A 27,873-nucleotide genomic window follows, 5' to 3' on the forward strand; every position below is an offset into this window, starting at 1 on the left:
CATGACTCCAACTATATAAAACCACCTCAATGTGTGGGAACCGTGCTGCAGTTTTAATCAATTCCTTATACTGCTACAGTAGCTTGTGATGGGCCATTTGTCTGGGATATGGAAAGCTTCAGATCATTTCATAGCATGAATAAATCAGAATAGGGACTGTCATGTGTGATTTGGAGCACATGAACTAGGGAGCTCTCCTCTGCCTCCGCAAGCATTGTGGTGACTAGTGCTGGTCAGAGGAAACACCTAAGATTGCTTTTTTTAACCACTTCACTTGTTGGGATGCACACTGTATCACACAGCCACATACCAGTCCTGAACTCAAACATAGTAAGTCATGTGCTGTTGTCAATTATTCTTCCTGCTCAGGTATCTCAAAAAGTGTTTTAACAGATGTTCCTTCCTCTCCTTGATGGCTAGTTGGATCAATCTGTGGATTCTGCTTGCTGCTTAGGCTTCAGGTCATGTGAAAAATGTTATTATACAGTTAGTGTTGGCTGAGATGAAAACTACATGACTGGATACAGCAAACCCAAAACAGTGGGTTTGCCATTATGATGCATTGCTGAGGCACGTAGAGTATATCCCAACATGCAGACTTGTGCACATAACTGACAGAGACCCCTGGTAGTGGTCTCTCTGTGCTGACTGGATCACGACACTGTAATTCTATATGCTGCAGTAATTGTCCCATGGTTTGATAATATCAAGCAAAGCACTCTTTCAGTGTGAAAAGACAAGACAGGGTATCCCAGAACCTAATAATTCTGAAAACATCATGCAGTGTGGAGTTAATACTTCTCGGGGCCTTGCTATGGGAATTTTGCTGGCTGTGGCCCAGACTACAGATAATTAATTATGTCAGTGAAAGGCTCTGGTGGCCTGTTTTCTTCAGAAAAAAAGTGACATCATCCATGGAGCGCTCTGGCAATAGAGTAGAACAAAGCTGTGTGGGCAGGAAATAACAGGCAGATGTCTTCTAGTGCTCATTTGATCTGTTTCAAAGCTTGCTGTAAGAAGTAATACATTGCTCAGTGCTGCTTCTCCTCAGCTCTGCAATCTTTAATAGGGACTTTTTTAAATATAAGAGGCCAAATTATTTTCTGATGTAATTCTTCTGGAGCCACTTCAGAATATTTGTGCACTAGATGAACTGCTTTATCATGTGCCTCTTCTCCAGTATTGATTTTAGAAGGACTTTCTGTGTTATCACTGTAAAATAACACACAATAAAATGAAATACGCTGTATAGCTCCAAAGGCTTCATACAAGAAGCCTTGAAGAAGCCAGAAAGTTCTGCACAGTGTGGAGAAGACAGGACAGTTCTGTTTCATTTCCTCAGGGTCATGATGGATCGCTTGTATTTCTGGATATATTTCACTTAACTTTTCTACAAAATCAATGAATCAACAGTGATCACTTTTCATCACTGAAGTAATCTCTTTACCTTCAGAGTACATCATGTACATAGACTTGAGTATAGAAATGTTAAAAGAAATTCAAGCAAGTGAACTCCACAGTTTCAAGTATTAGGAAATTAAACTAAGATGAAAGGCAAGAAAAAAACTTTGTTATACTTGCAAGAAAAACTATGTACACATGTTGCTGGTACAGCTTCACTTTGAGTCCTGTGTGTGTGGTTTTGGTACCACAATATAAGAAAGATATAAAGCTGTTGGAGAGTGTCCAAAGGAGGGCTATGAAGATGGTGAAGGGCCTTGAGGGGAAGCCATATAGTGGCTGAGGTCCCTTGGATGGTTCAGCTTGGAGAAGAGGAAACTGAGGAGAGACCTCATTGCATTCTACAAGTTCCTCACGGAGGGAAACGGAGAGGCAGGTACTGATCTCTTCTCTCTGGTAGCCAGCATGACCCAAGGAAAGGGCATGAAGCTGTGTCAGGAAAGGTTTAGGTTGGATATTAGAAAAAGGGTCTTCACCCAGAGCGTGGTTGGGCACTGTAACAGGCTCCCCAGGGAAGTGGTCACAGCACCAAGTCTGACAGAGTTCAAGAAGCATTTGGACAGAGCTCTCAGGCACATGGCATCATTCTTGGGGCTGTCCTGTGCAGGGCCAGGAGCTGGACTTGATGATCCCTGTGTGTCCCTTCTAACTCGAGAATTCTATGATTCTGTGATTCTATGTCATTAGTCAGCATTTTGCATGGCTAGCATCCCTGAGTGAGTGATACAAACAAGGCTACTTCAGATACCTGATATAGGAGAGAAAATATTTATTGAATTTTTATTAAAAAACCCTTTGTATTATCCAATATTGCAGTACAGCATCTAACTTCCCAGCTTTGAAACATGCCTTGTACACTAAGTACATGTGTCCTGGAAGACAAACCGCTACGCTACCGAGTCCTTGTAGCAGTTTGAGGAGTCAGGCCTTCAACAATAGTGTCATTCCAACAGGCAGGGTTAGTTTTTATTACTTTCTGTATTCATATTTATAGTATCATGACACAAAAATAAGAAAGTCCGCTTTTGTTTTGATTATTTTAATTTCCTCCTAAGGTAAGAAAAAAAGGGAAGTTGCTGATTTTAAACAGGGACTAGCATTAGGAAAGTTTTGCAGATACAGATGAGTATACCTGCCTGAAGATGCTTTCTTTCATTAAAGGCAACTATGGAAACTTGCGATATTCACTTTCTGAGGTCTCTGCCTTTTCAGAATTAAGGCTATTCCTGCTCTGACGGAAGAACAGCATGTCCTGGATAGCATAGAAAGCAGTGTGAGAACATTCTCCTGATATCCCTCAGGATGCCTTGAGTGTGATGTTTATTAGCTCTTAGGTGAAACATTTGTAAAGCCTACTGGAATTTAGGAAATCAGTCACTGGTAAGACTCCAACATTACACTGAGAACCTGTGACCTTATCTAGTTTCTGATGCGGTACAGAATAGCTGTTGCACTATAAATAACCTGAACTGTGTGCAGTGCAAGTTACAACAACAAAAGTAGAAGTGATGGTTCCTATCTGTGGCTTCATAGTTTTTTTTGTCATTAATCACTGGCAAGAAAGTATGACTTTATAAATATTAAATATCTATTACTTAGTACTTTGACTTGTGTAGGTATAATGAAATGTCTTCATAACTAGAAAAGAAATAGTCAAAAGCTGTAAATATCAATTGTTCAAATATTACATAGTTGCATTTCTTGTAAATGCTACTCCTGCTCCTGAATTTTCAAAACTTCTTTCATCTAATTGACAGGATAGTTATCATGTTATTGAAATATTTAGCTTGCTGTAAAGTAGTTAGATGTATTTTAGATGCCTACAAACATGAAGTTATGAAAGAAATAGTTACTGGTAACTGATTTTGAGAGAGACACACTGTGAACTTGCAGGAAGGCTACTTACAAATAAAATTCAGGAGAAGAGTTTAGGAGATGTACTGGGAAATCACTGTGAGTTGGGTTTCAGTCTCAGCTGACAGTGATTACTTTGACTCCATTCAGCCCATCTTGAATGCAACTGAAATTTTTTCCGATTTACTAGATGCCTTACATGAAACGAGTTTGATCAGTTCAGTCCCATTTCCCAGGTGACAAATGGCCTGTGGCAAAAATTCCTCAGTTAGTGGGTGCTGAGTTTTGTCAGCAGTCTCATGGGAGAGGCCAAAGACTGTGGGAATGGGGAGAGAGGGCTGTATTAAATTGTCAGGGCAGGGCATGAGGAGGAAGCACGTCTGAACGCCCGGCTCGTGTAACAGTCTTTCCATTGATGGAGAATCTGGTTGCTAGGCTGCTGGACCCCTTTTACAAGCAGCAGAGTCATGCTATTGTTTCCTAAATGGTTTCAATTTTATGCAGGAACCTCTTTACATCCTTTCTATATGTTTTAAATATTTTACTAGGCACGTAGTAAAACTAAGTTTGGAACACAGCCCCTTGCTCTGATCAAGTTGGTGAGCAAAAGAAACTCCTTCTACTTTATTCTGTCAAAAAGTGAGTGTTTCAGGGTAGCCTGCAAAGAGCGGGCTCATGAGGGGAGGGGAGCATTGTTTTTGATTTCCCAGGTAGTAACACAGACCCCGCATCTTAGGTAAGCGCACTCTTCAGTGGGTAGTAGAGAGGAAGGAAAAGAAAGCAGGCAAAGGTTTGTGGGACAGCAGTGCTCCACAGCACTTCAGCCCCTCCATGGAGGTACTGAAGAAGTGAGGTCATCAGACTTTAGATTTCGTCACCCCCAGTAAGCATGAAACAAGCCTTAGATCCAGTTCAGCTTTGCAGCTCCTCTATCAGCAGGAACAGCTGAAGGAGTTAACTGAGTACAGTGTCCAGTTCTGGTCGTCACAGTTCAAAAAAGATGCAGGCAAGCTGGAGAGAAGGTCCAAAGGGAGGCCACAACGATGATCAAAGGACTGGAGAACCTGCCTTATGAGGACAGACTGAAGGAATTATGTCTGCTCTCCCTGGAGCAGAGAAGGCTCAGGAAGAACTCATTAACGTATTCCAGTACTTAAAGGGTAGCTGCAAAGAAGATGGAGGGTCTCTCTCCACAAGGAGTCTCATGGAAAAGACAAGGTGCAACAGGCACAAGTTGCACTGGGAGAGGTTTCATCTCGACATAAGAAACAATACATCACTGGAACAAAATCCCATGGATGACTCCCTGTGACTGGAAGTTTTCAAGATGCAATTGGACATGGGGGTAGATGATCTCATCTAGACTTCCTTTCCCATGGAAGGTTGGACCAGATGATCTTCTGAGGTCTCTTCCAACATGGGCTGTTCTTTCATTGAACTCATGGTTCTATGAGTTTGATGAACAGGGAGTCTCTAAGCAGGCTTTGCTCCCGAGGAAAATGAGTGTGGAACAATACCTCTTAATATATCTGGCCTTCTGTGTTTCTTGCCTTGAGAGCATTGCAAATAGATAAAAGTGGTCTCTTCTTTAATCTGTCTTCATTGATCCTACAGCTTAGAGAATCAGGTACTTGAGGACACTTTATGAATGGAAAAGTCTCTTTATTTTCAAGAACCCACGATACGAACAGTGTAAACAGAAAGTTAGCTTGGAGTTTTCTGTGGGACAATTGAAGTAATGAAAAACTAATAAAAGTAAATTTTTTAAATTCCATATTTTGACTTTAAAGAGCTTCTCTGACTAATTGCAGTCTTCTGGACTTTTACAAATAAGTTTCATTGTGTTACAAGCTGTTGCAATATGTGGTCTTCTCAATCCTGGATGCTCTTTCTCATCACAGCATCAACAAAACAAAACAAAAAAAGGACTTGAGAGATGGTTTTCCTGTGCCAAACACCATGTTCCTTCTATCAAAACAGCTAACAACTTTCTTCTGGGATTCATATATAAATTTACTTCCGATTTGAAATATCTTCCTTTCAGAGGAAGATTGTCTCCTACCCTATGATTTATGCAAAACAGCATTGTGCTTTGAGACAAGGGAGGCACCAACAGCAAATGTCCATTAGTAGAAATAGCTTGCCAGCAAGGTTTCCTCTTCTTCACTAGGACCCTACACTTTGAGCCTCTCATGCCTCTTTCCAGGTATGTGTGTTGAAGTAGCCCAAGTGTTCCTCTGCAGGATTATTCTCATTTGTTTTCTGAAAATAGTCTGTTTTCTGCAGATTGCTATACATTGAAAGAAAATATCTCTATCTGAGCCCTCTTCTCGTCGCTTCAGTGGAAAATTAAGTCATTTGGAGGAAATATGAAATCAAGGAGAAAGACAGGCGTGCTGTTTCAGCTCCTTGTCTCTACATTATCCTGAGGAGTTTTGGAGAGATTAATTGGAGTTCACAAACCCCAAGGCCGATGGAAGGTTAGGGCGTTGCCTGGGTCTCTCTCTCACGTAGGTCAGCTGCACTTCAGAATCTCCCTATGATGGGGCTTGTTTCTGATCAAATAAAAGTAAATTTGTCTCCAGTTTATTATTAGCATGACATTCCCCTTTTGGTACAATGCTTCCTAGCAACCTGAGTGCCTGTCAGTCAGTTTGCTTCTCATAAGTCTGCGGAAACAGAGTACTTGGTGAATTAACCGATATCCTTGAAAAGATAATGATAGGAGAAATGGCCAAGCCAATGAAAGGCAGAAGGCACTTTGCCATATTAATGTGATCCAAATCCAGAGTTCCAGGAGAGTGTGGGGTAACCAAGAAAGGGTACATGAGAGGGGAACTGACTGGGATGGTGCCACCCAGCCTGTATCTGGCCTTGGTACCCTCCTCTTGGGCTGCAGCAAGGGGTGTTCAGTGCTGACAGTCCTATCACCTGTCCCCTTGGAGCTAAGTGTGTCACTGCTTCTCTTTAAAAATGAAGCAAGGAAAAGTGTTTTCCTTCAAAGCTCTGAACTGATTTGGGGCACCTTTCTTCCTTCTTGGGATGTCAGTTCTTTCATTCAGCATCACCCACTCTCCTGGCTTGGCTCCTTTGGTTCTTGGGGGACCCAAACCTGCAGCTTCCAGAAGCCTTTCTTAGCTAGCAAGTTATAAGTTGTTTCAGGGACTCTTATTCCCTCCTGCTGAAGTTGCTCCATTTTAATTGAGAGTGATGACAGACTAAGGAGGCCTAAAGGAAAGTACGCATGGCAGTGCACAACTGAGCAAGGGCTGGGGCACAACTGGGCAGAGCAGCTGCCTCTGCCAGCTACTTCTGTATCAAATAACCATTGCAGGGACTGGAGACCAGCTCTTGCTCTCCCTATTCATAGTGCTAAATCACCAAGCCTGAGTTGTCTCTGTCTGCTCTGCCCAGCCCTGTCAGTGTTTAATTATGCCATCCGGGGCCCAACAGCTTCAATGGGAGAGAATGAACTCATCCCCCTCCCCTCCTAAAAAGCCTAGGGTCTGAGGTGTGCCTGTCCCTGAGGAATGGGGTGTGTGAGGCTTGAAGCTTTGTGTGCTCAGAATCAAAACAAAATGGGGTTTCAATATGATTGGCTGTGGTCCTTGTGCATAGGGCAGAAGGGGGCTGGCCCCTCATCCTGCTGTTTTCAGTGCTTCCTTTGCACAGTGCTCTTCCTGACCATGCCTGTGGCACAGGGCCTCCACTGCGAGGCCCAGAGTGGGATACCAAATTCATTCACTGGGACAGGAGGCAAGTATGGCCTCAAAACTGTCCCTTCCTAAGGACTTAAGACAACACATCATAAAATCTGGATATTTAGAAATCCCCCCATACTCCCATGCTGTCCTACTAGACTTTTTAAGAGCTTTTTCTTCAATTTAGAAGCATTGGCCTCATGATGATGAAGACATTAACGTATCTGTTATTTTTACAGGGATAGAAAAAACTGTACATTCTCAAATCTGTCTAAAACTTTCATAAAATGATATTTTTCACGTACTAAGAGTGGCATAGTCTCGGGATGTGATGTACTGACATGTACATACTCTTCTGACTTTCTTTGAGACTAGCTCACATAATTCACTTAGTTGTGATATCTGTGAGTGATGTACCTTTCCTACTTTCATTTTGGAATAACACAAATAACACTCCAATCTGTATTTTGTATTTTACAGACATGTGCATAGCTTTTACTTAAGGTTACAAAATGTTATATTTTGTAATATACACTAGCCCTGTGTAATTGGGCTAGTTCTCAATTGGGTGGCATAACCTTTGCCTCAAGTTCATTTTTTGTTTTATTGTCATGTTAGACTACTTTATTTTAAAGAAAAAAAAAAGAATTAAAGGGTCTTTGCCATTTCCTGAAATTATTTTCTTGCTTATTTTAAAAGCAGGTGGTTTTGTAGAGCTGTGATGCCTCTGTGGTACTGGGTAAAGAGTTCAGATTTCCTACAGGGATAATATTGAGTGCTATTATGAACACTGTGAAAAAGCCTGGAGCACTGGTTAGTTCATGAATCTTAAACAGTCGTTGCTTACATAGGGGTAGGATTTGTAAAGGATTTTTTCTTAAAATGTCTGAACCTTTCTGTAGTCCTTAATTTACTTCCCAAGCTTGCACACATTGTCAGAAAGGCAGGCGAGAGAAAAATTGATGCCCATACTGTTCTGTTTCCCCATCCATTTGAGCTTGTGGGAAAGATGTTCTCCAGGGAAATCAGGAGCTCCCTTATGCCCACCAAAAGCTTGTAGGTTTTACAGCCCTTCCCTGGACCTTGGCCTTATAAACACACCTTGAAAGACAAGCAGGTGCCCTGCCCCCATTTTACAGATGGTTTAACAGATGTTGGCAAGTATCATTAGAAAAAGAGCTCGGGATTAAGTGTATGTCCACAGCATAGCCCTAAAAACCAGGTGGCCTTGCAGAACAGTCTCATCACACCCAGATTTCTGCTCCTGTTGCTTGAAACTGGAGGCTCCCACCTGGGGCAGGGAGCAGGGAGCAGGAGCTGGGACCTTTGCTCCCCTTTGCCACAGGTGCACTCTGGCTCCAAGCCCTGCCTCCAGGGTCAGCAGCCCTCCTCCACTGCCAGGAGGGTTTGCTCAGCCTTTCCATGTCTGATGCCAGTTGTGCTGGTTAGCCAGGGTCTGCAACATTTCTAGGGTTTTCTTTAAAGAAACGAAAAGCTGCAAAAATTTTATTTCAAAAGTTACTTGAAGAGAGTATTTAGTCACAGATTCGGGTAGGAGTGTCTCGGAAGTACTTGATTTAAAGCTGTCACGCAAATATTAGCTCACTTGTGCTGCTTCTTCTACTCATTTCCTTATCCTGCTCAGGGAACAGCATGGGCAACAAATAAGATGAAATAATGATGTTCCCTGGCTATAGTTGCAACCCAGATAAAAATTCATATCGTTGAAATGTAATGGCAGGTAGGAATAGAATATTTAATACTTTTAAGGACAACATTTGTATTGCACAGATCATGTTTACTCTGATAACTCCCAAAGGTTTTATATTTGCATTGGCAACCCGACATTTTTCTAATTTATTTTATTTTTGTGTATGCAGCCTGTACGTATGAAATGCACCTATTTTCCCTGTTTCCCCTGTTGGTTAATAGGTTGGCTTATGCTAGTGATTTGCAATATTACAGGCAAGAGAGGATGTGATCCACATGCTGAAGACAGAGAAAACCAAACCTGAAGTTTTAGAAGCTCATTATGGGTCTGCAGCTCCAGAGAATGTGCTCCGAGTGCTACACAGGGATGCCATCCTTGCCCAAGAAAAGTCTATAGGGGAAGATGTCTATGAAAAACCAATTTCAGAGGTAACTGATTTACAACATTATGTCTGTGCAGGGGGAATCCTAACTAGAAGTGAGACTCCACATATTTTGAACGAGTGCAAAGCACTCAAGAGGATAAAACAGAATTTGTACAATGACAAGAAATCAAAGGAAGTCTTGTTCACTCAAATGCAGAATAATTTGTAAGTGAAGTCATTGGATTTGAACACAAACCATAAAGAGGTTGTATGATTCTTAGGGCTGGTGCTGTTAAGCAAGGCCAAAATCTTTGGGTGTTACCTTCTGGTTTTTAAATTCCTTTCAATTATAGGCTTCAACCTCTATTGCTCACAGCACTGGTACGAACTCTTTGATTTTCTTGGCATACAAGACCACTATCATGCGGGTAGTTAAGCAAAGAAGACCTTTGGAGATTGACAATATTTATGGGATCATAAATCTGTATTCACTTTACATCACTTAAAGTCTAGAACTCCAAAGTCAGTTCAGCCCCTAAAAGAGACTTATAGGACTTGATCCCTTGCTTTAAAATATAAGCAATAAGTGAATGTGGAATAGACCTGGGAATGTCTAAGGCCAGTGTGAACGCCAAAATAAATAGCCACTGCTCATGTTTATGGTTTCATAACAGTCCAGGGCATGGAGAAAGAGCATGCAACAACATACTGTAGTGGTCGCCCAAATCTTCACAGTTCCTCCTATTAGAACATTTAATTTGTTTACCAGGAATTATGTCTACCATGAGATATCTTTATACTGTTTATTCTCATTGAAGCATCTCCTGGAATCTTGGGGATGTCAGTAAATAAGGAAAACAAACCAACCTTAGCATGTGGGAGCATGCAAAAAATACTGTCAAACAAGATTAGAAGGGCTTAGCAAGGCCTTTTTCTAAAGAAGCTGATAATTTGACAGGGACCTCAGTGAGAAAAGTAAAATTTTGTCACGTGTAGGTTCACAAGGGTTACGTTGAAACTAAAACAGAATGGTGACAAAATTAAGTGCAAAAGATCTACTCTCAAAAGGTCAGCCAAACCTGTCTCCTCTATAAAATGCAATGACTGTTTGACTGCTATGGTCAGTTTCTGGAGATCAAATTGCCGAAGTCCTCCAGCTTTCCTACTTCCCTTAGTTTGCTGAGGCACCCTGTGAAACAACTGCCCAGTGCAGCTGGGGCTAAGGAAGATGGTAAGGGCTGGAGGTGCATGGACCAGGCTCAGCCAGACACTCTGCCAGGGGCAGGCAAGCAGAGAAGTACCAGGGCTGTGGGCTGCTTTGGCAAGGAGGAGGATGGAGATTTTTATCTGCACCCAAGAACCAGCAAAAGGAGCAACATGAATAGCCATGGTGTGTTTGGAGTGCCCTAGCATCTTTTTAGACACACTTTACTGGTCTTAGTGTTTGTTTGAATAACAACTGGCAAATTAAATTAATAAAAAAAATTACAGAAGGCAAAAAAGGTAAAGTGTTGCAAATAAAGGAAGATAATTTCTGTCAAAAAATTATCAGAAGGCTGAGGGGAAAACCCTAAGGCTTATAATGAATTGTATTTGGTAATGTAAAACTGAATCTGTACTGAATCTAAATAGATTATCTCAGCAGTTGTACAGGTGTGTTGAAGATGCATAACTCAAATTTCAGCCTTCAGATTACACTTTACGCTCCACATGTAGGTGTCTAGTCCCTGTATAGGTGTGTGAACTCAGGCTCCCAGGGTCAGAGGTCTCAGCTACAGCTTTTCCTGTGTGAAATGAAAAAAGTGTGCACAGCACCTCACCACAGGGGACATTCTGCACTGCAACAAATTTGTTACCCTAAAACTACGTGAAGTTCTGCCCTTTGTGTATGTGAAAACTGTGCAAATGTTTATTGCTAATATGTCATCCAGATAAATCATTACTTTCACAGGACAGTTATTCTTATTTCTAGTTACTGCTTTACATATAGCCCAAGATGTAAAACTATGGGACTCACATTTACCAAACAGAACACTATATGTTAATAAATCAGATGAAGTAATCAAGGAGACCTTTAAAACAGTCTGTTCTCATCTCCTACAATCCAGCTAGACAGACTTGAAGAAAAGCAGAAAGAGACGTATCGGCGCATGCTGGAACAGCTCCTGTTGGCAGAAAAGTGCCATCGTCGCACAGTATATGAGCTAGAAAATGAGAAACATAAACATACAGATTACATGAACAAGAGTGATGACTTTACTAATCTCCTGGAACAGGAGCGGGAGAGGTGAGTACCTGAGACAGTGCAAAGACCATACCCAGTGTCCCAGTGTTTGTCAGTTCAGCAGTGATTTGTTGTGGTATTTTCTGTGTTCAAATGACACTAAACTCACGTGGTAAACCATTTGAAAATGTCAGTCCACTCATGTTATTAGCAAGTACATTACTGTGCAAGTCTAGAGCTGGAGGAATACCATTGAACGTTCCTGTAGTGTGCACTTGAATTAAGAAATGGATTTGTTTTGAATTAGTCATGCCCGTTTTGGGTTCACCTCCAGGTAGCTTTTGATCAGATGTTATTTATGTTGGCTAAGTTTGGGACTGGCTTGCTTAGCTAAGTGCTACATTTCATGAAGGCCAGAGCACTGTTGTCACAGCAGGAGGACAGGGTAAGGAAAACCACAACACATATTAGGATACTAGCACACAAGTGGTGTGGGACTTTGTCATGCCCTTCACATTTAGGCTTGAAAAGTCACAAACCATTTGCATTCTTTTTAATATCTTTGAAGACACACGCCTCAGGCAAGTTCTCTGTTCCCGTGGAAGAAAATATTTTCATGTTTTACAAAACGTGCCTAGCCTGTGGTATCTGCAGTGTTTATCTCACAGTCTATACACTCAAGATTGTTTTTTCCAAGTGTTTATCCTGCTTGAGGGAAGAGTCTCTGTGTCTCTAAGAAAAGAAAGATAACTACCTTAGGTGAAGATTGAGCACTCAGTTTTTCAATGTGAAATTTTCATGCTCATACCAAATTGCTTGAAATCAATACATGATGTTGTGTTTCTTTTTTTTTTTTAAAAAAAAACAAGCTCTGAGAAAAACACTTAAGGCAAGTTCAAAGAAGAAATGCTGTTGAGAAAACCACAGGCTTGTGGCAGACATTTGCAAAAAGCTAGGAGTGAAATTGTTTGGTGTATTTCTTGAGCTCAGTTCAGCGCCAGCTTTGAGTAGGTGGCACATGAGCTACAGTGACCATATTTCTTGGTTTAACAGCTGTTATTTTTCTGTCTCTATTTTCCTGCATTGATTGGCAAACGTTAAAGGAAAAAAATGCTTCTGTATCCTAGCAATTTGATTCTCATAGTAGAAAATAAAAAATGTGTTGTATTTCCAAGTAAAGAGCAATTGCACATCTGATTCTCATAGCTACCTTTTTTTCTCTATGCTGAATATCTACGTATGTGTGGACATGCAGCCACTAAAATGCTACCAAAGTAAAAGTGGTATTAAAATACCATTTACATTTGTCTTTACATTTTATATTCACATTAATTTGACAGTTGTTGCCCTCTTATTATTCCCTCTCAATTTGTGAAGGCCACTAAATAGTCTAAACTTATGACGTGGTTTGAACTGACTTCCTTCAATGAAGTGATTACAAGGATTTTCGCCTTACATTACTACTGCTATCAAGATATCAAGTCTCATCTCTGTGGGCTTTTTCTCTTACCCTTTCTGCTCTTTCAAACTTCAGGTTTTCTACATTTTATCATTTTCGAAAAAACAGCAAGAAAAAAAGGAGAATTTGAGCTTGAATTTCTCCTGAAAGCAGATCTTTAAGAGCAACTAAGCCCACTGGCTTCAGTCACCAATGCCTCTGTACTGGTGGCTGCAGGGGAATAATTGCAGAGCTAAAGCCCTGTTGATTTATGTTAAGTAAACCAGAAACCTAATGTTTGCTATTTAATCCACTTTGTTTGTCTATGGCACTAGTGAGAAAATTCGCTTCAAGTCAGCAGCCACCAAGCACAGAGGATATGGTATTTAGCTAAACACAGAAAACCAAGATGCACCTCCCTCCCTCTTCTGGGAGTCCTCCTCCCAGATCTCTCACAGAGCAGATTAGCAAAATCAGGATGGGCTGTAAACCACTTATTAGCATATAGTCTTAAACGATCCCAACTCCTCACCTTTGCTTGCTGAGTGCATATGAAACTGAGGCTGCACCCACATCTTTGTAAGTATTAAAAACTAGAAGTAGTATTTTTTTGAGGGCTATATTCACAAAGAAAGAAAAAGCAATGGGGTGACTTCTTAAGAAAGCCCCAAAGTGACAATAGATTTTGTCAAAAAGAAAGAGTTTGAAGTGTAAAGATTAAGTTGCAGTCGATAAAACACACAAAAAACTCATACTCACCTAATCTGCATATTGGGACAAAGAACTGACCTGCTCAAAGGTATTTTTCAAGGTCCTGCACAGGCATCCTAGTTTTATAAGTACCACTATGTATATAATTCACTTTACTGTGGTGCTTTGAGGGTTATTTTATTAAGAACTGAACAGACTTGTAGTCTCCATGAAAACGAAAAGGGACACAGAGGTGAACTTTGCCCGTCAGCCACTCTGCTGCACTCACAGTTATAATGTTAATGAGACAGGGTGAGCCAGAAGAAGAACAGTGCTGTGGGATGGCCATCTCACAGCAGTCTGCTACAATGAGAGCAGTAATAATTCCTGTCCTGGATCTAAGTAATTTGAGTGATTTCTTTCCTCACAATATTTTATCAACCTTTCCCAACCATTGTCCTCATCAACTTTTGCAGGCCACATCTGCTTTTGCTGTCTTGTGAAAGTCTGAACAAAGGAAAAAGGGGAATTCTCTAAGAGCAGAAATATGCCTCAGTTCTAATGTATGTCTAGCACACTCTTAATGTATTTACTTTGGAATATTTTTTTACATACACTTTCATACATTATCTCTAATCCACCTACAACAACATGATATGAAAGCAAACTGTTCCTACGAAGGGACTAATTGTTAGGTCAGCCTCACACAGGAAGGAAGTAACACGAAAACATGATTTGTCAAGAATAATTATGCATGAAAAGTATAAGAAAGTGGGCATTGTACATTGGGATATTCAAAATGTAGACAGCTGGGAGGGTAAAGGGAGAAAGCTGGAGGGCCTCGCTGTTGGTATTGGCTCTGCAAAACCAAGTGCAACTGACCTGAAGAAAGATTGTGGAAAAAGTTGGCATGTTACAGGAAAAGAGTAGTGACAACCCTTTGCCAGATAGAGATGAAAGAAATCTGGTACTTTTAGTGGAAGGTGCTTCTGCAGACATGGTGGCTGAAGTGTTTTGCAAATTTCCCTATAGTATGCTATAATAATATCTAATGATGTTTGAAAGTTACAGACAGTATTTTCTATTTTTCTATGCAACTAAATTTCCCTTTTCAATGCTTGCCCACCTCAGCTGCTGTTTCTGTAACATCCAGTTGTCCTCAGTCATCTCCTATCCCCAGGATTGCAAAAGCAGACATCTTCCTGGAGCCTCCTGAGGAGGCTGAAAAATACAGAGAAGAGCTGGAGGTCCCTGGGCCCTCTCAGAGACCTTGGGTGGCAGATGGTGGGGTAAGGAGTCTCTGGTCTGACAGATGGAGAATGAGGGGTCTGGTCAGAACTGCACTGACAATGTGGCTTGCAGTGGACACCCGGAGAGCAGAAGAGTAGGCAGCAGCAGCAGCCTCAGGGATAAAATTAGTCTTCCTAGTGCAGAGAGCTGGTGGTCTGAGTTTGGGCTGAGCTGACTGCAGCTAAACCAGCTATTGGTACTTCCCCACTCCAAAAATTCATGTGTAAAGCAGGCTTAGCATGGAATGGTACTTGATTGTTCTCTGTTCTGCCTAGTCCCAGCCCTCTTGCCTTCCCCTTTAGGGAATTGGGATGGGATGGGTGGGGGGAATCTTTAGGATCAATTATAAACTTTTTCATTTGATCAGCAGGGCTTTTTGTTCTGGTGGAAAAGGGTAGAGTTCTGTGTAACCTTAACACTTTGACTTCTCGATTGACCTAGGAGATGAGCTTTAAGATGCTGACATTTTTAGAGGTGCTAATCTCTGAACAATTTGTCTTGTACCCTCCTTTTAATCCCATTTGTTGACAGCACATTTTGCTGCTATTAAAAGCACTGGAAAGCTCCCATTGATTTTAACGGTTCAGAAACAGGCTTGCTGTGATGACCACTGCCATCCAGGACCGATTGAAGAAATAGCCTGAAAGACTTCAAAAATGGGGCAAAAGGGGAGTAGGAAGTTTCTTTTATAAGCACGGGAAGTGGGTTGCAGAATAGAGGGTGCAATATGGCAAAAAGGCTTTGTTGAAGCTCTGTTATGGGGGATCTGTGTGACTGCTTGGTGAGCAGTTTGATCATTTCCACCAAGACCCGTGAGACTGCTGAGACTCTGTCACCCCACCACACAAGGTGTCAGTAAATATACACCCAGTGTCAAAGTGTTGTCTGTCCTAAAGCATTGATATTATGCTTAGCCATGTTTCATTGTAAGATTTAATTGAAGTGATGAAGATTTTTAATTGGTTCTTGCTTTCCCTGCTGCTTCAAATTATTCTTTACAACCACAGCGACAGTGTTCCCAGTGCAATGAAGCATTTCATGTTTTCCTCAAGGCAAGGCTGAGGATTCAGTCTGTAGTTCCTAAGCATTGCCCTGCTAAATCTGGTTTTAGTTAAACCTTCTTTTTGAAGTACATGGCCATAATTAGATCTGCTTAGAGGAGACAGCAAGACTGTGACCCCAGATCTTTCCTCCCAAAAGTTTCCTGTCAGTCTTCACGTAAAATTGTCTCCTCTTTGCCTCCCCCATTGCAGCACCCCCAGCAAGGAATGCACTGGCAAGTCCCTCGGAGGTCTGTGATAATACATTCCTCTTGGCTTCGGTCATCCTGGCACAAAGATGCTCTTGGCTGCTCTGCTGCTGATGTAATTCTAGGCCTGGATCACCTGCAAAGGAAACTGATCTGTGAGCAATAAAGCATATAGCCATCTTGAAATAAAAATGAGAGTGTTGATGTTAACAAGTTTTTAAAACACTTTTTTCCTTTTATGTCTTTCTGCTTTTATTAACAAACTTCCCCTTCTTCCTTTTCCCACAAGACAGCAGCACCAAGTCTTTCATTGGGAAGTGCTTCCCTTCTTGTTTCCCTCTATATCATGGACCTAAGCAACTGCAAAGGCTGGAGTGTAATACAGCTTGGAGATTTTGTGTGTGTTACCTTTCCAATTTGTATTTTCTCATTATTTTTATGAAGCCTGTAAAATAAAGAAGCTAGCAGGAAGACAGCAGGGCAGAGTATCCATCAGTCAATTACTCGTTTAGAGAACAATCAAGCCAAAAATATAAAGTGTTCAGACTAATACATCTCTGTGATTTACCACTGTAAGACCAAATTTTGTGGTAAGAATAGCCCCATACAGAGATATTGTATGGGGTGAGGTGTAAGATCCCATACTTACACTTGGCCCATAACTGTGTAATCTGTTGGCGATTCCTTTAAAGCCTGGAAATTAAATTACTTTACAGAAATTGTTTTGCAGTCTTTTTTTTCTCCAAGAGTTCTTAGCCATATTGGTACTCAGGCTTTTTTCTCATATGGTGATTGTTTCTGTGTCCTAGTGTCCAAATTGTGACCCAAAAAGAGGAAAAGCCAGCCCAGTGGGACTGTGGGAATTCACCATTGCTTACAGTAGTTACTCATCTGACTGCACGTTACTGGCTGTAGCAGAGTACTGAGACACTCTCTGTCTACTTTTCAGTAAGTGCATCTCTGAACTTTTAATCTTATAATTTGGAATACAAGGACAGTAGTACAGTTTTTATTCTTTTCTTTTAGGCTGTCATGCTATCTGTATGGTTTGGAAATGTTGGCTGTTTTCTGTAAATGTAATATATTCACAGGATCACAGATCACAAATACTGTGGTAGTCTATTAAAATAAATAATTTTAAAAACCTGGCAATGACAAATACAATTTCTGCACAGTTAAGTAAATCTGAAGGTCATCCATTTTGCATGTCCTGTTTTACAGCCCTATCTGACTGTAAGGCAGCGACAGTTCAAAGTTCATGTTTTAACTAATGAATCTGGTCCCAAGTTCCAACAAAATGGCTCCAAAGGTAATTTAAAAATGAGGGAACAAACAGCCACATCTGACTGTGGAGAAACAATATGAAAGTATTGCAAGTGTTACACAATGTGAACTGGGACTAATCCAAATCCATCTCTTTACACTTGGATAGTCCTCAAAACTGCCCGGTCTTTCAGTCACTTCTGGGATTATATAAAATGGTATCATGTGTTGTTTCAGCTATTCTTCCAAAATTTTTTCTAAGTAGGCATCAGCTTCACAGCCCTTGAGAGAGAATTACTACACAAAACTATATGTAGTTCATTATTCCTGAAACTTTGCTTGCTAAAATCATCAATTCAAATGCTCCCAGGGTCAGACGGGGGAAAAAATGACTTCATTCAAAATCTGCTCATGAACTCAAACTCTGTCCAGGGTGCAATAGGTAACAATTTTAACATTTAAAGGGTCTTTGGCATGTTTCAGAGTTATTATATATCAGTTCACAGCTCTACAGAGGCCATCGTTTTAAGTTGTCATTTTTTTAGGCAAAGAAAACAAGAATTGAATCAGGGTCATGTAGGGAAAATTGCTTCCTCATTCAGAAAGATTAGAAACAGGTTTCAGTTGAAGTGCCAGGTTTCAGTGAATTCCTAAAAATTTTAGATAGATGCCAATTATTTACAAGTATAAATATATGATAATAGGCACTCAAGTTTGGACACATTGGATATTTGCTTTATGGTTAAATGAAAGTTTATCTGTGCAGAGATGCACAGAGTAATTAGTGAAGTACATGACCTACTACTTACATTAATGCCCTACTAATATTCAAGACCTGTTCTATATGATCCAATAATTTCCACTAAATTGTGTGAACAACCTCAAGATGTCATCTTGAGGGGGGTTATTATGACTCAGTGAGGTTATATAGAAGCTTTCCTAACCCTAAACAGATGTAATACTTTTTCCATCTTCTTTCCCCAAGAGAGTGCTAAGTTGTGCATTCCCTTCTCATTCCCGCAGTATCTCCAGCAGCAATGGAGAATAATTAGTTTTATATTTGCATCATTTCAGTTTTCATTTCTTTTGAGAGCTTATATGTGGAAAAATCATAAGACAGAAATAAAAAATCCAGGGGGTGCACATATCCAAACAAAGTGTTCTTTTGAAATTTGCCAAGGCCTGTGCAAATCTGAGGGGAGAGAAATGCAAAATGTATAATTCACCACATATTTGTAAAGTACCTGACTAGGTGCCTGATTATAATATTGTGTTGCCATAGTTAGTGTTTCAACAAACTTTTTAAAAACTCATTAAAACGCGCCATTTAGGGTATAAGATTATTATAAATGTCAACAAAAAAAAAAAATCTGGTGGCTTAATTCACAAGACCAGCCAGTCAAAGAACCATATTGAATGACCCTGTGATTATGATTCACCTGCACCATGGGAGACCTTCAATCCTTCAGTTAACCTGTTGGGACCTGAATCCACCTCTGTGAGGAGGCCCTCCTGGTCACATCACCGGTCCCTTGGAGTGTCTGTTCCCATTCTTCCGGGGCAAAATTGTTCTACTTTTGCAAGTCACATAATTTCAAGTTCTTTTCACCAAAGAGGTGAAAATCTTCTTGTAGGTCAGTGTCTAGGTATTCAAATTACCCCAGACACAGGAATTCACTGGTCACCTTCTGAAAAAGCGAGGATTTTTCACTTGTTAGTTTGGTGATGGATAGAGAGGACCAAGATGTGGTCCTCTCTATCTGTTGCTTTTCTTAAAATGACAAAGATGGAAATGAAATTACTGATTTGAGAAAAACAAATATTTCACTGAAATCCACATGAAACACCTTTTTCACCTGAATGAGAGAGAAAAATAAAGACTTTTTTTTTCTTGATACTTACTGAATTTTTGATTCAGCTCTGAAACTGAAAAATCAATTACTCACACAGCTCTGTTATTCAGCTGCTTATGTTAGGGAATGATTAATAGTAACATAGCTGAGTATGTAATGCCCTAATGAGAAAAGATAAAGAAATGAGCAGAAAATGAGGCTAAATTATAGCAGAATGACAGCAATGCTTTTCTGATGATAGCAATTATGTCATAGATGAAAAAGTATCTCTTGGTGACAAGTATATATATCACAGAATGAAAGTTCCTGTACAGTTCCATTTAAAATGTTTATTTTCAGAGGAACTGGAAAGGGATAGATGTATTCTTTTTCATCATTTAAATGTCAGTCTTTTCCTAGATGACTTAACTTGTTTTAAAATGATGCATTGCTTTCAACATTTTTTCATTTTGAAAATTACTGACTGGGATACAACCCTGGTTTCCAAAAACAGTAGGGGAAGAACAGTGTCTGTACTGGTGGAAGGCAGGCGGGTGGTGTGGAGAACGGGGTATTGCCTCTTGCAGTTGTTACACAGCTCATGTGATGTGGGCATGGCTAATCTACAATAGAGAAGAGTCTGTCCTGGTTTGAGTGGCCTGAGAGACCAAGTGCTGTTGGTCCAACTTGCTTTCGGTGGCAAGCACCATTGCCTTGTGCCCATCATTAGCACACCAAGCTCTCTACATCCAGCTTCTTCAGGTCTTAGGAAATAATTAATCTGTAAACATGCCATCCTGATGCTGGATTTTATGAGCACAAAGCTGGCATTGTTGCAATTCCTCTGAAGTCAGTAGAGCTCTTCTTGATTAATGGGATTAATGAGAATCAGAGCAGGAATTCTGAATAGTGTATATGCATATACCTGTAGAAGTTTATACATGCATATATAAAGGTATTACATACAGCAGTTTCTTGAGTGGAGTTATAGCTTCTGCATGAGAGTTTTCTCTCCAGAAAATTAACTTATACATATTTCCTGTAAGATTATATTTTTATATAACTTCTATATGCATTTTGGTTCCTGATAGTAATAATAATAATATTAACAATAACAGCAACTTTTTTGTTCATAATTTCTACAGATTAATTATGCCCTTGTATTTTGAATTATTTTTAGTCAGTATTGCTTATTGATACTACCAACAAGGCTGTAAACTTTTGCCTCTTTTGCTTGAGGCATCATTTGCACTTATGTCACCATAAGATTTTTAAAAATAATAGTGATTTGTATGCTCAGTGGAAGTCAAGCTCTGCAGTTATTCCGAGAGCAACACAGATATAGTAGAAAGAAATTTTAAGGCAAAGGTAAGCACAGTACCTTCTAATTTGCACTCACTGTATGAAACTGGGCCAGTTTCTCCTTGCTTGCTCTCCATCTTGCAACCTGACTTTTCCCTGTCCTTTTTTTCACCATTCAAACACTCAACAGGTCAGGACATCATCTTGGAAAGGGGTAGTGCAAGCTAGAATTATTTCAGGCTGAGGAGAGAAATAAAACCAGATATGCCACTCCCGGAGCAAGTAACACAGGGATGCTGGTGCAAGAGTCATGCTGCTTGTAAGTGTTTCCTTGAATGGAAACACCTATGACTCCCATCCTTGTGTGATGGCTGTGGTCAGCCCATACCTCTGGTCCTCAGAACAAAAGACAAATATGTCATAAGGCCCAAATAACCTCAGGTGAAAAATGATGTTCAGCTCAGACAAGATGATGGGACTACCAAGGATGTGCAACAGCACATTTGGGCAAGCCAAATACAGATCTGCTCAAAAATCAGGTGCCTGTGAATATTCAAATTTATATGTGCATTTGTTGTTTTTAGTTTTAGTTTGGGTTGTATTGTTTGTTTTATCCTCTCCTTTTAAAATTCTTCATTGATTGCACTCCAGATACCTATGGGAGTCTTTTTTGGATCCTGCTCTAAGCAACTAGAAGTAGAAGGTTAAAATAGCAGGCTCAAACCTTGAGCAAGTCTAGCCCCTGTGTGAGGGCTGGGGAGAGGCGCAGCGGGGACAGACTATTCTATAATGCCTCTCAATAGACACAAATCTAATACAATCAGCAAACCTAAGAATTGCATGAGCTGTTGTAAGTAGCTATGTGGTAGTCAAAAAGCTCTGTGTAGGTGTAGGGGGCTTTAATTTGGTGGTTTTTTCACAGTTGTGATGGGTTTGGTTTTTTTGTTTCTTTTTCTGAGGGGGGGGAGAGGTGCTCATTTATGCTGCACCTCCAGAATACATGGGCAAAAAGCACTAGCAAAGGTGGGGTTGTGAGGTGGATGTGGTAAGCCAGTGTGCCCTCTTTTGTGTTCAGGGCTGTGTCTTAAAAATTGATGGAAATACCTTCATAGCCTTTCAGACTGAGATTTGAGATATGACATATTAGCATGTGGTGTGACAACCAGGGATTACTCAGTGCTGATGTTGTTAAAATCTATCAGTCCCTCTTCAGTTCATAAATGCAGCCGCTGAGTGCTCTTCCACAGCATTTGAAAAATTTACTAAGGATTCATTATTGCTAAGTCACTGAATATGGTACTCACAGGAAGCCATGTTTAAAAATCGTGAAGGAATCTTCATGAGATTATTTATTTTTGTCCGCTTTTGTAGGTGTGATTGTTTTATTCTTATGTCAAGTTGTGACTGAGGTGGCCAAGTATGATATAAACAAGTGCACACATACCTTGTATTTCTAGAAGTGTCTGAGACCCTGCATTGACAGAGATGAGTTTTTATATTGACTACACCTGAGCAGTCTTGCTCTCAAGCTCCATTGCTGTTGTACAGCTGTGTGAGCTTTTTCATGCTTGACTATCCCAATGTGTGCAATGATATGAATGATGCTATTTCCTAAATCCAGATTTTAAACCTCTTCACTCTTTTTTTTGGTACACTTTCCCATGTTTGAGACCCTCTCATGGTGACTCCAGACACCGTCACTTGTGTTGTTTGATGCTAAAATGAAGCAGCAATTCTTTGGAGCCTGTTTTCTCTCATTTTTCCTGCCCAGTTTTTTATTCACTCTATCAAATACGTTATTTCAGTGATGTGTCAAATAGGAAGAAGTGAAGTGGGCAACCTTTAGTTTTAGGTGTAGGACTCAGGTGCCTTTCGACCCCAATCAGTTGCTGTATTACCTTGCTTTGAGGAGGGGTCAGTGAGAAGAAGCACAAAAGAAAAGCAAGTCTGGAAAAGGTCAGCAGGAGTTAGAGCAACAGGGCAAGAACTGAACTGAGGGACCTAAAAGGTAAGGGATGAGGAATAGCAGGGAGACAGGTTTAGGCCAACACAAAAGTGAAAATCAATCAGGCTTAATTTCATGTCCCAGACCCACCTTGAGCAAAAGAGGCCAAGACACTCCCAAAAGACTAATTCTCTCTGCATAAACTGAGAACAGGCATGGTTCTCCCTGCTTTCAAGGCCTTGAGCTCAGTCCTCCACCTATTTTTTCCACAAGAACACCTAGAACATCAAATGTGAGTAATTCAGAAAAACAAGGGTCGAGCCCAGAGCAGGTAAAGACAGCATTAGCAGGGTGCTCCGATGGAGCACATGTAGATGAAGCAGCCAGCACTAATAATGGCAGGTCCACAGAGTGCAGCAAGGAACCACGTGCACTTCCCTGAGGTCCTGGACAGCTATTCCCCTGGCTCCAGAGATGCGTTGGTCAAAGGGTCACAGCAGGCTTCTATGAGACTACTGGTGCTTATTAACAAAATAGTGATCAAATCATACTACAAAACAGTAACCTTGATGGGTCCTGCTTCAGCTGTAATCACTTTTACTTAAGGGAATTGCACCAGTATGGGAGATGTTGAGCTTTCCCAGCTATCAGAAAGATATACACAAGTGTTAAGAAAGCAGAAGACTAAAAGGAAGGGGGTGGGGATGTGCAATAGGAAAAAAAAAAAGTCAGAAATGCTTTTGTTAAAGTTTTAAATCCTGCTTCCATAAAAGGCAGGAGATTCTAATGTAGGGCGATTTTCATGCTGCAAAGAGAAAAATAATTTAAAACCTAGGCAGCATGACTTACTTAGAAAGATCTGAGAAGTAATAAAAAAGCCTATGTGCAAATGTGTGTATGTGTGTGTGTGTGTGCATGCACAGTTTCTTTAACAGCTGCATGGAACAACCTGTTTTAAATAAGCACAAAGGTGAACAAAGCCAGTTGTCAGTGCAACTCACCAAATGAAGTCTTTTAATGTGCATTACGTATGCCATATAAAATGTATTGCCTGAGATATAACAGCACAGAGTCCAGCTCGAAATCTTTTTCTCAGGATTTTCCTACAAAGTCATGTTTCAAATATTTATTGCATTTATCTTCATTATTTGTTTCTCTCCAAAAGGCCCAATGGATCACCTTGTTCACTATATCTTCAGCAGCAAATTAAAATCAGCCTCTTCTCTCTCTCAGTATTCAAAATTTTCATGTTCTAACAAGATGCCACTGAATCAATTTGTATCTGTTGCACTCAGAGTAGGCAACTGACTAAACAGAAAGTGGAGATCAGGTCTGACTTACCAAATGAGTTTGACTTACCAAAAGAAGGCAAGAAAACAAAAACAAAATAATGATGGAAGATTTTTCACTGCTTTGAAGGTTTTATGAACAAAAAAACCCTTTGACAAGCACAGAGAGTACCTTTTCATGTATGTAAGTGAACACAATTTTAGGAAAAGCTTTGCTTAGCACAAACAGAAATATTTGGGCTTTTTGTAACATATTAGAGAACTTGGAGAGAGTTGCAAGACCTCTGCCTTCACTATAAATGTTACATGTGTTTCTGCACTGAAGATGAAGAGCCAACAGAGAGCAGAGAAGTCTGCTGGAAATGTTACAAAACCGTATTTACAGATAATTTTATAATCAGGCAACCATTTGTTACAAGTCTCTAAGATCCAGGAGAGGAATCTATTGCTGTGAAAAGCTTAGGGAATTTTTAAAGAGAGCAACTTATCAAAGAAATGTGTAGTCTATTAGCACATCATTAAATTGTTAAACCAATTCCATCTTTTGCTTCCCAGTTACTCTCCCCTATAGCAGACAACTGCACCAGGTGCACAGAATAATTTCTGACTTTCGGAGGTGAGTTGGAATTTAGGATTCCTATCTATTCCCTCCCCATTCCCTCCAATGCTTTTATTTCTTGTTTGTTTTTTTTACCTCGTCTCACAATGTTGAAAGAGCTGCTTTACTCAGGAATGTGTTTCTTGGACTACTTCATCCCAATGAAAGCATGAACAAAAAGATTCATGAGCAAGTTAGATTTTCCCAGCCTTTGATGTGACTTAAAGTTGAAGGTACTCTTGAGAAATAACAACATATGGAGCACCTTTATATATTTATATAGATACATAATGTGATTTCTCTGCAGTAAAAGAAAAGCTGTAAATGTTAAAGGCCTGTTTGACTTTAGCTGTGACATCCTACATGATCTCTCCTATAGCTCTGGTACTGGCATAGTGGTGGGTACCCGGTGTAGTTGAAATGCGGATGGAGAATACTGTAATTGTAAAGTCTCATAGTGGTACAGACATATCTCAACTAGTGCAGGTGTGTAGGCTCACCACTACCACACTGCACTTTGTCTGACAAGTCTTGTGGCCAGTTGTCTGCTGGCTCACATCCAGGCCACTTTGGCAACTCTAGATCACGTTCCCTCTTCTTTTATTTCTAAGTTGCAGAGTAAGCCGAGGGAGCTGGCAGTCTGGCATAAGTCCCCTCTCGGGGTCACTGGTGGTCACAGGTGCCACCGGTGACTGTCATGAGGCATTGTATGTGGTGTACATCACCTTTTCTTAGGGACCCAGCCCGATTTAGATTTTTCTCAAGATGAGGTTGCCCAGGCCCTAAAAAGGCTGCCTGGAGAGGTTGTGATGTCTCCATCCTTGGAGGTGTCTAAGACTGAAGTAGAGCAGGCCTTGTGCAACCTGCTCTAACTGGACCTCCAAGAGGTTGGACTAGACATATCCAAGGTCCTTTCCAACCTCAACCATTCCATGGTTTTATGATGTGGTACTCTCTGGAGGACATGCATTTTCTGATGACTCTGCTTGCACCCATCTTAGACTGGGATGGGCTCTGTAGCATCCTCTGAGTATTCCCTTTAGCACATCTCTTGCCAGGTACAGACAACTTGCAATGCCCCTGGTCACCTTCTCTTCTTCTTGTGGCACATTATAGTTCTGGCTGCTGGTTTTTTGCTACAAAAATTGTGATAGGTAGAGACAATCCCTTGAGGTCTCTAATGTTGGGATTCTGAGTTGTTGGACTTCATGAGATAGGTGATCTCTTTTAGCCTGAAGCTCCCTTCTTCATGTCACATCTGTACAAAGCTGACTGCTATAAACTCATGGCTGCTTTCCTAATATAATTATTAGGATCCTCTTGATGTCCCAGAACAACTTTCTGCTCTGAGATGAGACCATGAAAACACAAATGATGGAAGATATGTTGCTTGCAGTTCCAGCCTGGCCCAAGTGTAGCAACATGGACAAAAGAAGGGCCAAAGTAGATATGAGATGATACCTAGGAGGGTTGTTGATTTGGGAGAGGTGGGTGTTAGAAATGGAGTGCAGAGGTGAGGAGAACCTGGGACTGAACAGGGGGAGCAGCAGGACTGGGACAAGCTGTGCAATGAGCTCAAAGCCCAGAGCCAGCTGGGATGGTGTGTGTGCCCAGATAGCCTCCTGGCGAGCCAACAGCACTGGTGGAACAGAGCCTTGCTCTCAGCTGCTGATCACAGACAAACTCAGACAGTTTTGAAACTTGCTTGTGAAGTGCTCTATACCTTTCTAGTATCAAACTGCCTCCAGGCTGACACCCTGCTACTGCTATCCATTATTTTAACTTAGAACGCAGACTTTTATGCCAGCAATATAAAGGATCTAAACTCTTCTGACATCTCCTGAAGTGCCCATATAATGCCACATCATAAAATTTCAATGGTCAATATCTATTTTAGTGTTTGCCATTGTGCATGCAATTTCCTCTTTTTAAAGAATATTTAGCTCTACCAAACAATTGTTAGGATTGCAAAGGACACAGTAAGTAGAGTAAGCAGAACATTTGTCTGCTCAACGCATGTGATCATTTGTGTTTGCAAACTCAAACACGTTTTGTACAGAAACCTTTCTTCTGACACTGGAAAAATAGAAACATAGCGAGATGCATCAACTTTGCACACAGGAAGAAACAGCCTCTCTGTAGGACCCCCAACTTCATCTTTTGGAAAGTGTTTAGTAAATGAGGCAGAGGATTACAAAATGGGAGTGAATGATTAAGGTTAGTATATGTTTCCCTGGAAAATGTGACTGTACTGCTGCGTTTGTGTGACAGATTTCCTACATGGTGCTAGTTAAGTCATGTGAAGCTAATTTACATGTATTGTGAATGCTTTTCACTCTAAGAATGGTTCTCATTTTGGGGAGCTTGCTGGATCTGGGTTCTGATGTGCAGGAGCATCCAATCCTGGGTGGAGGCAAATGGGGTTGTGATCCGAACACATGCAGCACCCACCCTGCAGCACTCTGAAACCCACATCCCGCGTACCCTGGAGCAGGTGTTCCAACCAAAACCTTAGTCCCTTTGTGCTTCTTTTTCACACCCAAAAATTAATAATTCTGTTCCCAGCAGAGTCTGAAGAGGGTGTGGTAAACAGGGCCTTGAATAAAGAGCATAAAATCAATCACTAAGCACCTGCTTTTCAAATGTGCTCTGTTCAGCCTGTGTGCTGAATGAGGTAAGGGTCCTAAGGAAAAAATAATGAAAGAACATGAAATTAGATAGTTTCTCAAAAATGTAAACATACATTGGTCCGTTTTTAATGGATAATAATATTTGACATTATATGCTTTCAGTGTTTTGGCTATTAAAAGTTTCTTAAGAAAAGTGGAAGGTGAACAGGAAGGAAAAGAGGAAAGCAAGAGTGAAGGAGGGGAAAGAGAAGGAGAAGGGAAAGGGAAGAGTGGTTTCTAGTTCCCCTTGAAAAGACTGAAAAGGTGACTGTGAGCAATCTAGGGAATCATTAGGCAAATAGAACAAATCCCCAAATTCTTTTACGTTGTTTTAGGAACGAAATAGCTTGGTTTAGGACTTCTTTAATGCAGGGTACGAGCAGAATGATGCTTTTCAGACCTCACCAGACTGAGCATTGCTACTATGCATGGATTTTCAAAAACAAACACGTGCATATATTAAATCCACAGGGGATTTTCTTCATGTATTCATGCCTTTAGCAACTCATGTTAAGATCAGCCAGCGCGCACCAGCAGTAGTACTGCCACTTCAAACAGCGGGAAGACAACAGGAAAGCAACAGAACTTTTATTGAGCCAGAGGAACGAATCGGCAGCTGGGACTGGGAAGCATCGCTTCATGCATCCCAGTTCAATTTAAACAAAAGTAACTCACAAGGGTTCTCTGCGATCAAATTATTAGTTTTTAATCGTTCACTTCTAAACTGTACCTATAAACAGCCCGGAGTGGTTGTCAATAACAAACTCCTGGAGAGCGGTCCCAAAGTGAAGCGCTGGCAGACGCGAGCCGCCGGCTCAGCCGGAGCCTTTCCCCGGTCATTCCCGGCTCCACCCCTCGCCTGCCCCGAGGGGAGTTACAATGCAAGGCGCAGCCAGCACCTAGCAGCGTGGGGACTAAGTCGTGCCCCAGAATCTCCCTCTTTTATTCTTGTTTTGGTGGCTTTAAAAAAAAAAATCTAGTTATAAGGTAAGA

General features: G+C 40.8%; 1 protein-coding gene across 5 annotated transcripts in view; it reads left to right on the top strand.

Annotated features, from left to right (window-relative positions):
• The window catches only part of FILIP1 (filamin A interacting protein 1), a 103,700-nt gene that overhangs the window by 49,961 nt on the left and 25,866 nt on the right, over positions 1-27,873 (top strand). For 4 of the 5 annotated variants that reach the window (XM_032681260.1, XM_032681259.1, XM_032681261.1 and 1 more), the window contains 2 exons: positions 8,982-9,155; positions 11,200-11,378. In XM_032681260.1, coding sequence (XP_032537151.1) covers positions 8,982-9,155; positions 11,200-11,378 — 353 coding nt within the window. Of the gene's footprint in view, positions 1-8,981; positions 9,156-11,199; positions 11,379-27,764; positions 27,868-27,873 lie in introns of those variants that run through there. The other variant, XM_032681264.1, reaches the window with a different exon arrangement.

The sequence above is a fragment of the Chiroxiphia lanceolata genome, chromosome 3 (genome assembly GCF_009829145.1).
Source record: "Chiroxiphia lanceolata isolate bChiLan1 chromosome 3, bChiLan1.pri, whole genome shotgun sequence".
Classification (NCBI taxonomy): domain Eukaryota; kingdom Metazoa; phylum Chordata; class Aves; order Passeriformes; family Pipridae; genus Chiroxiphia; species Chiroxiphia lanceolata.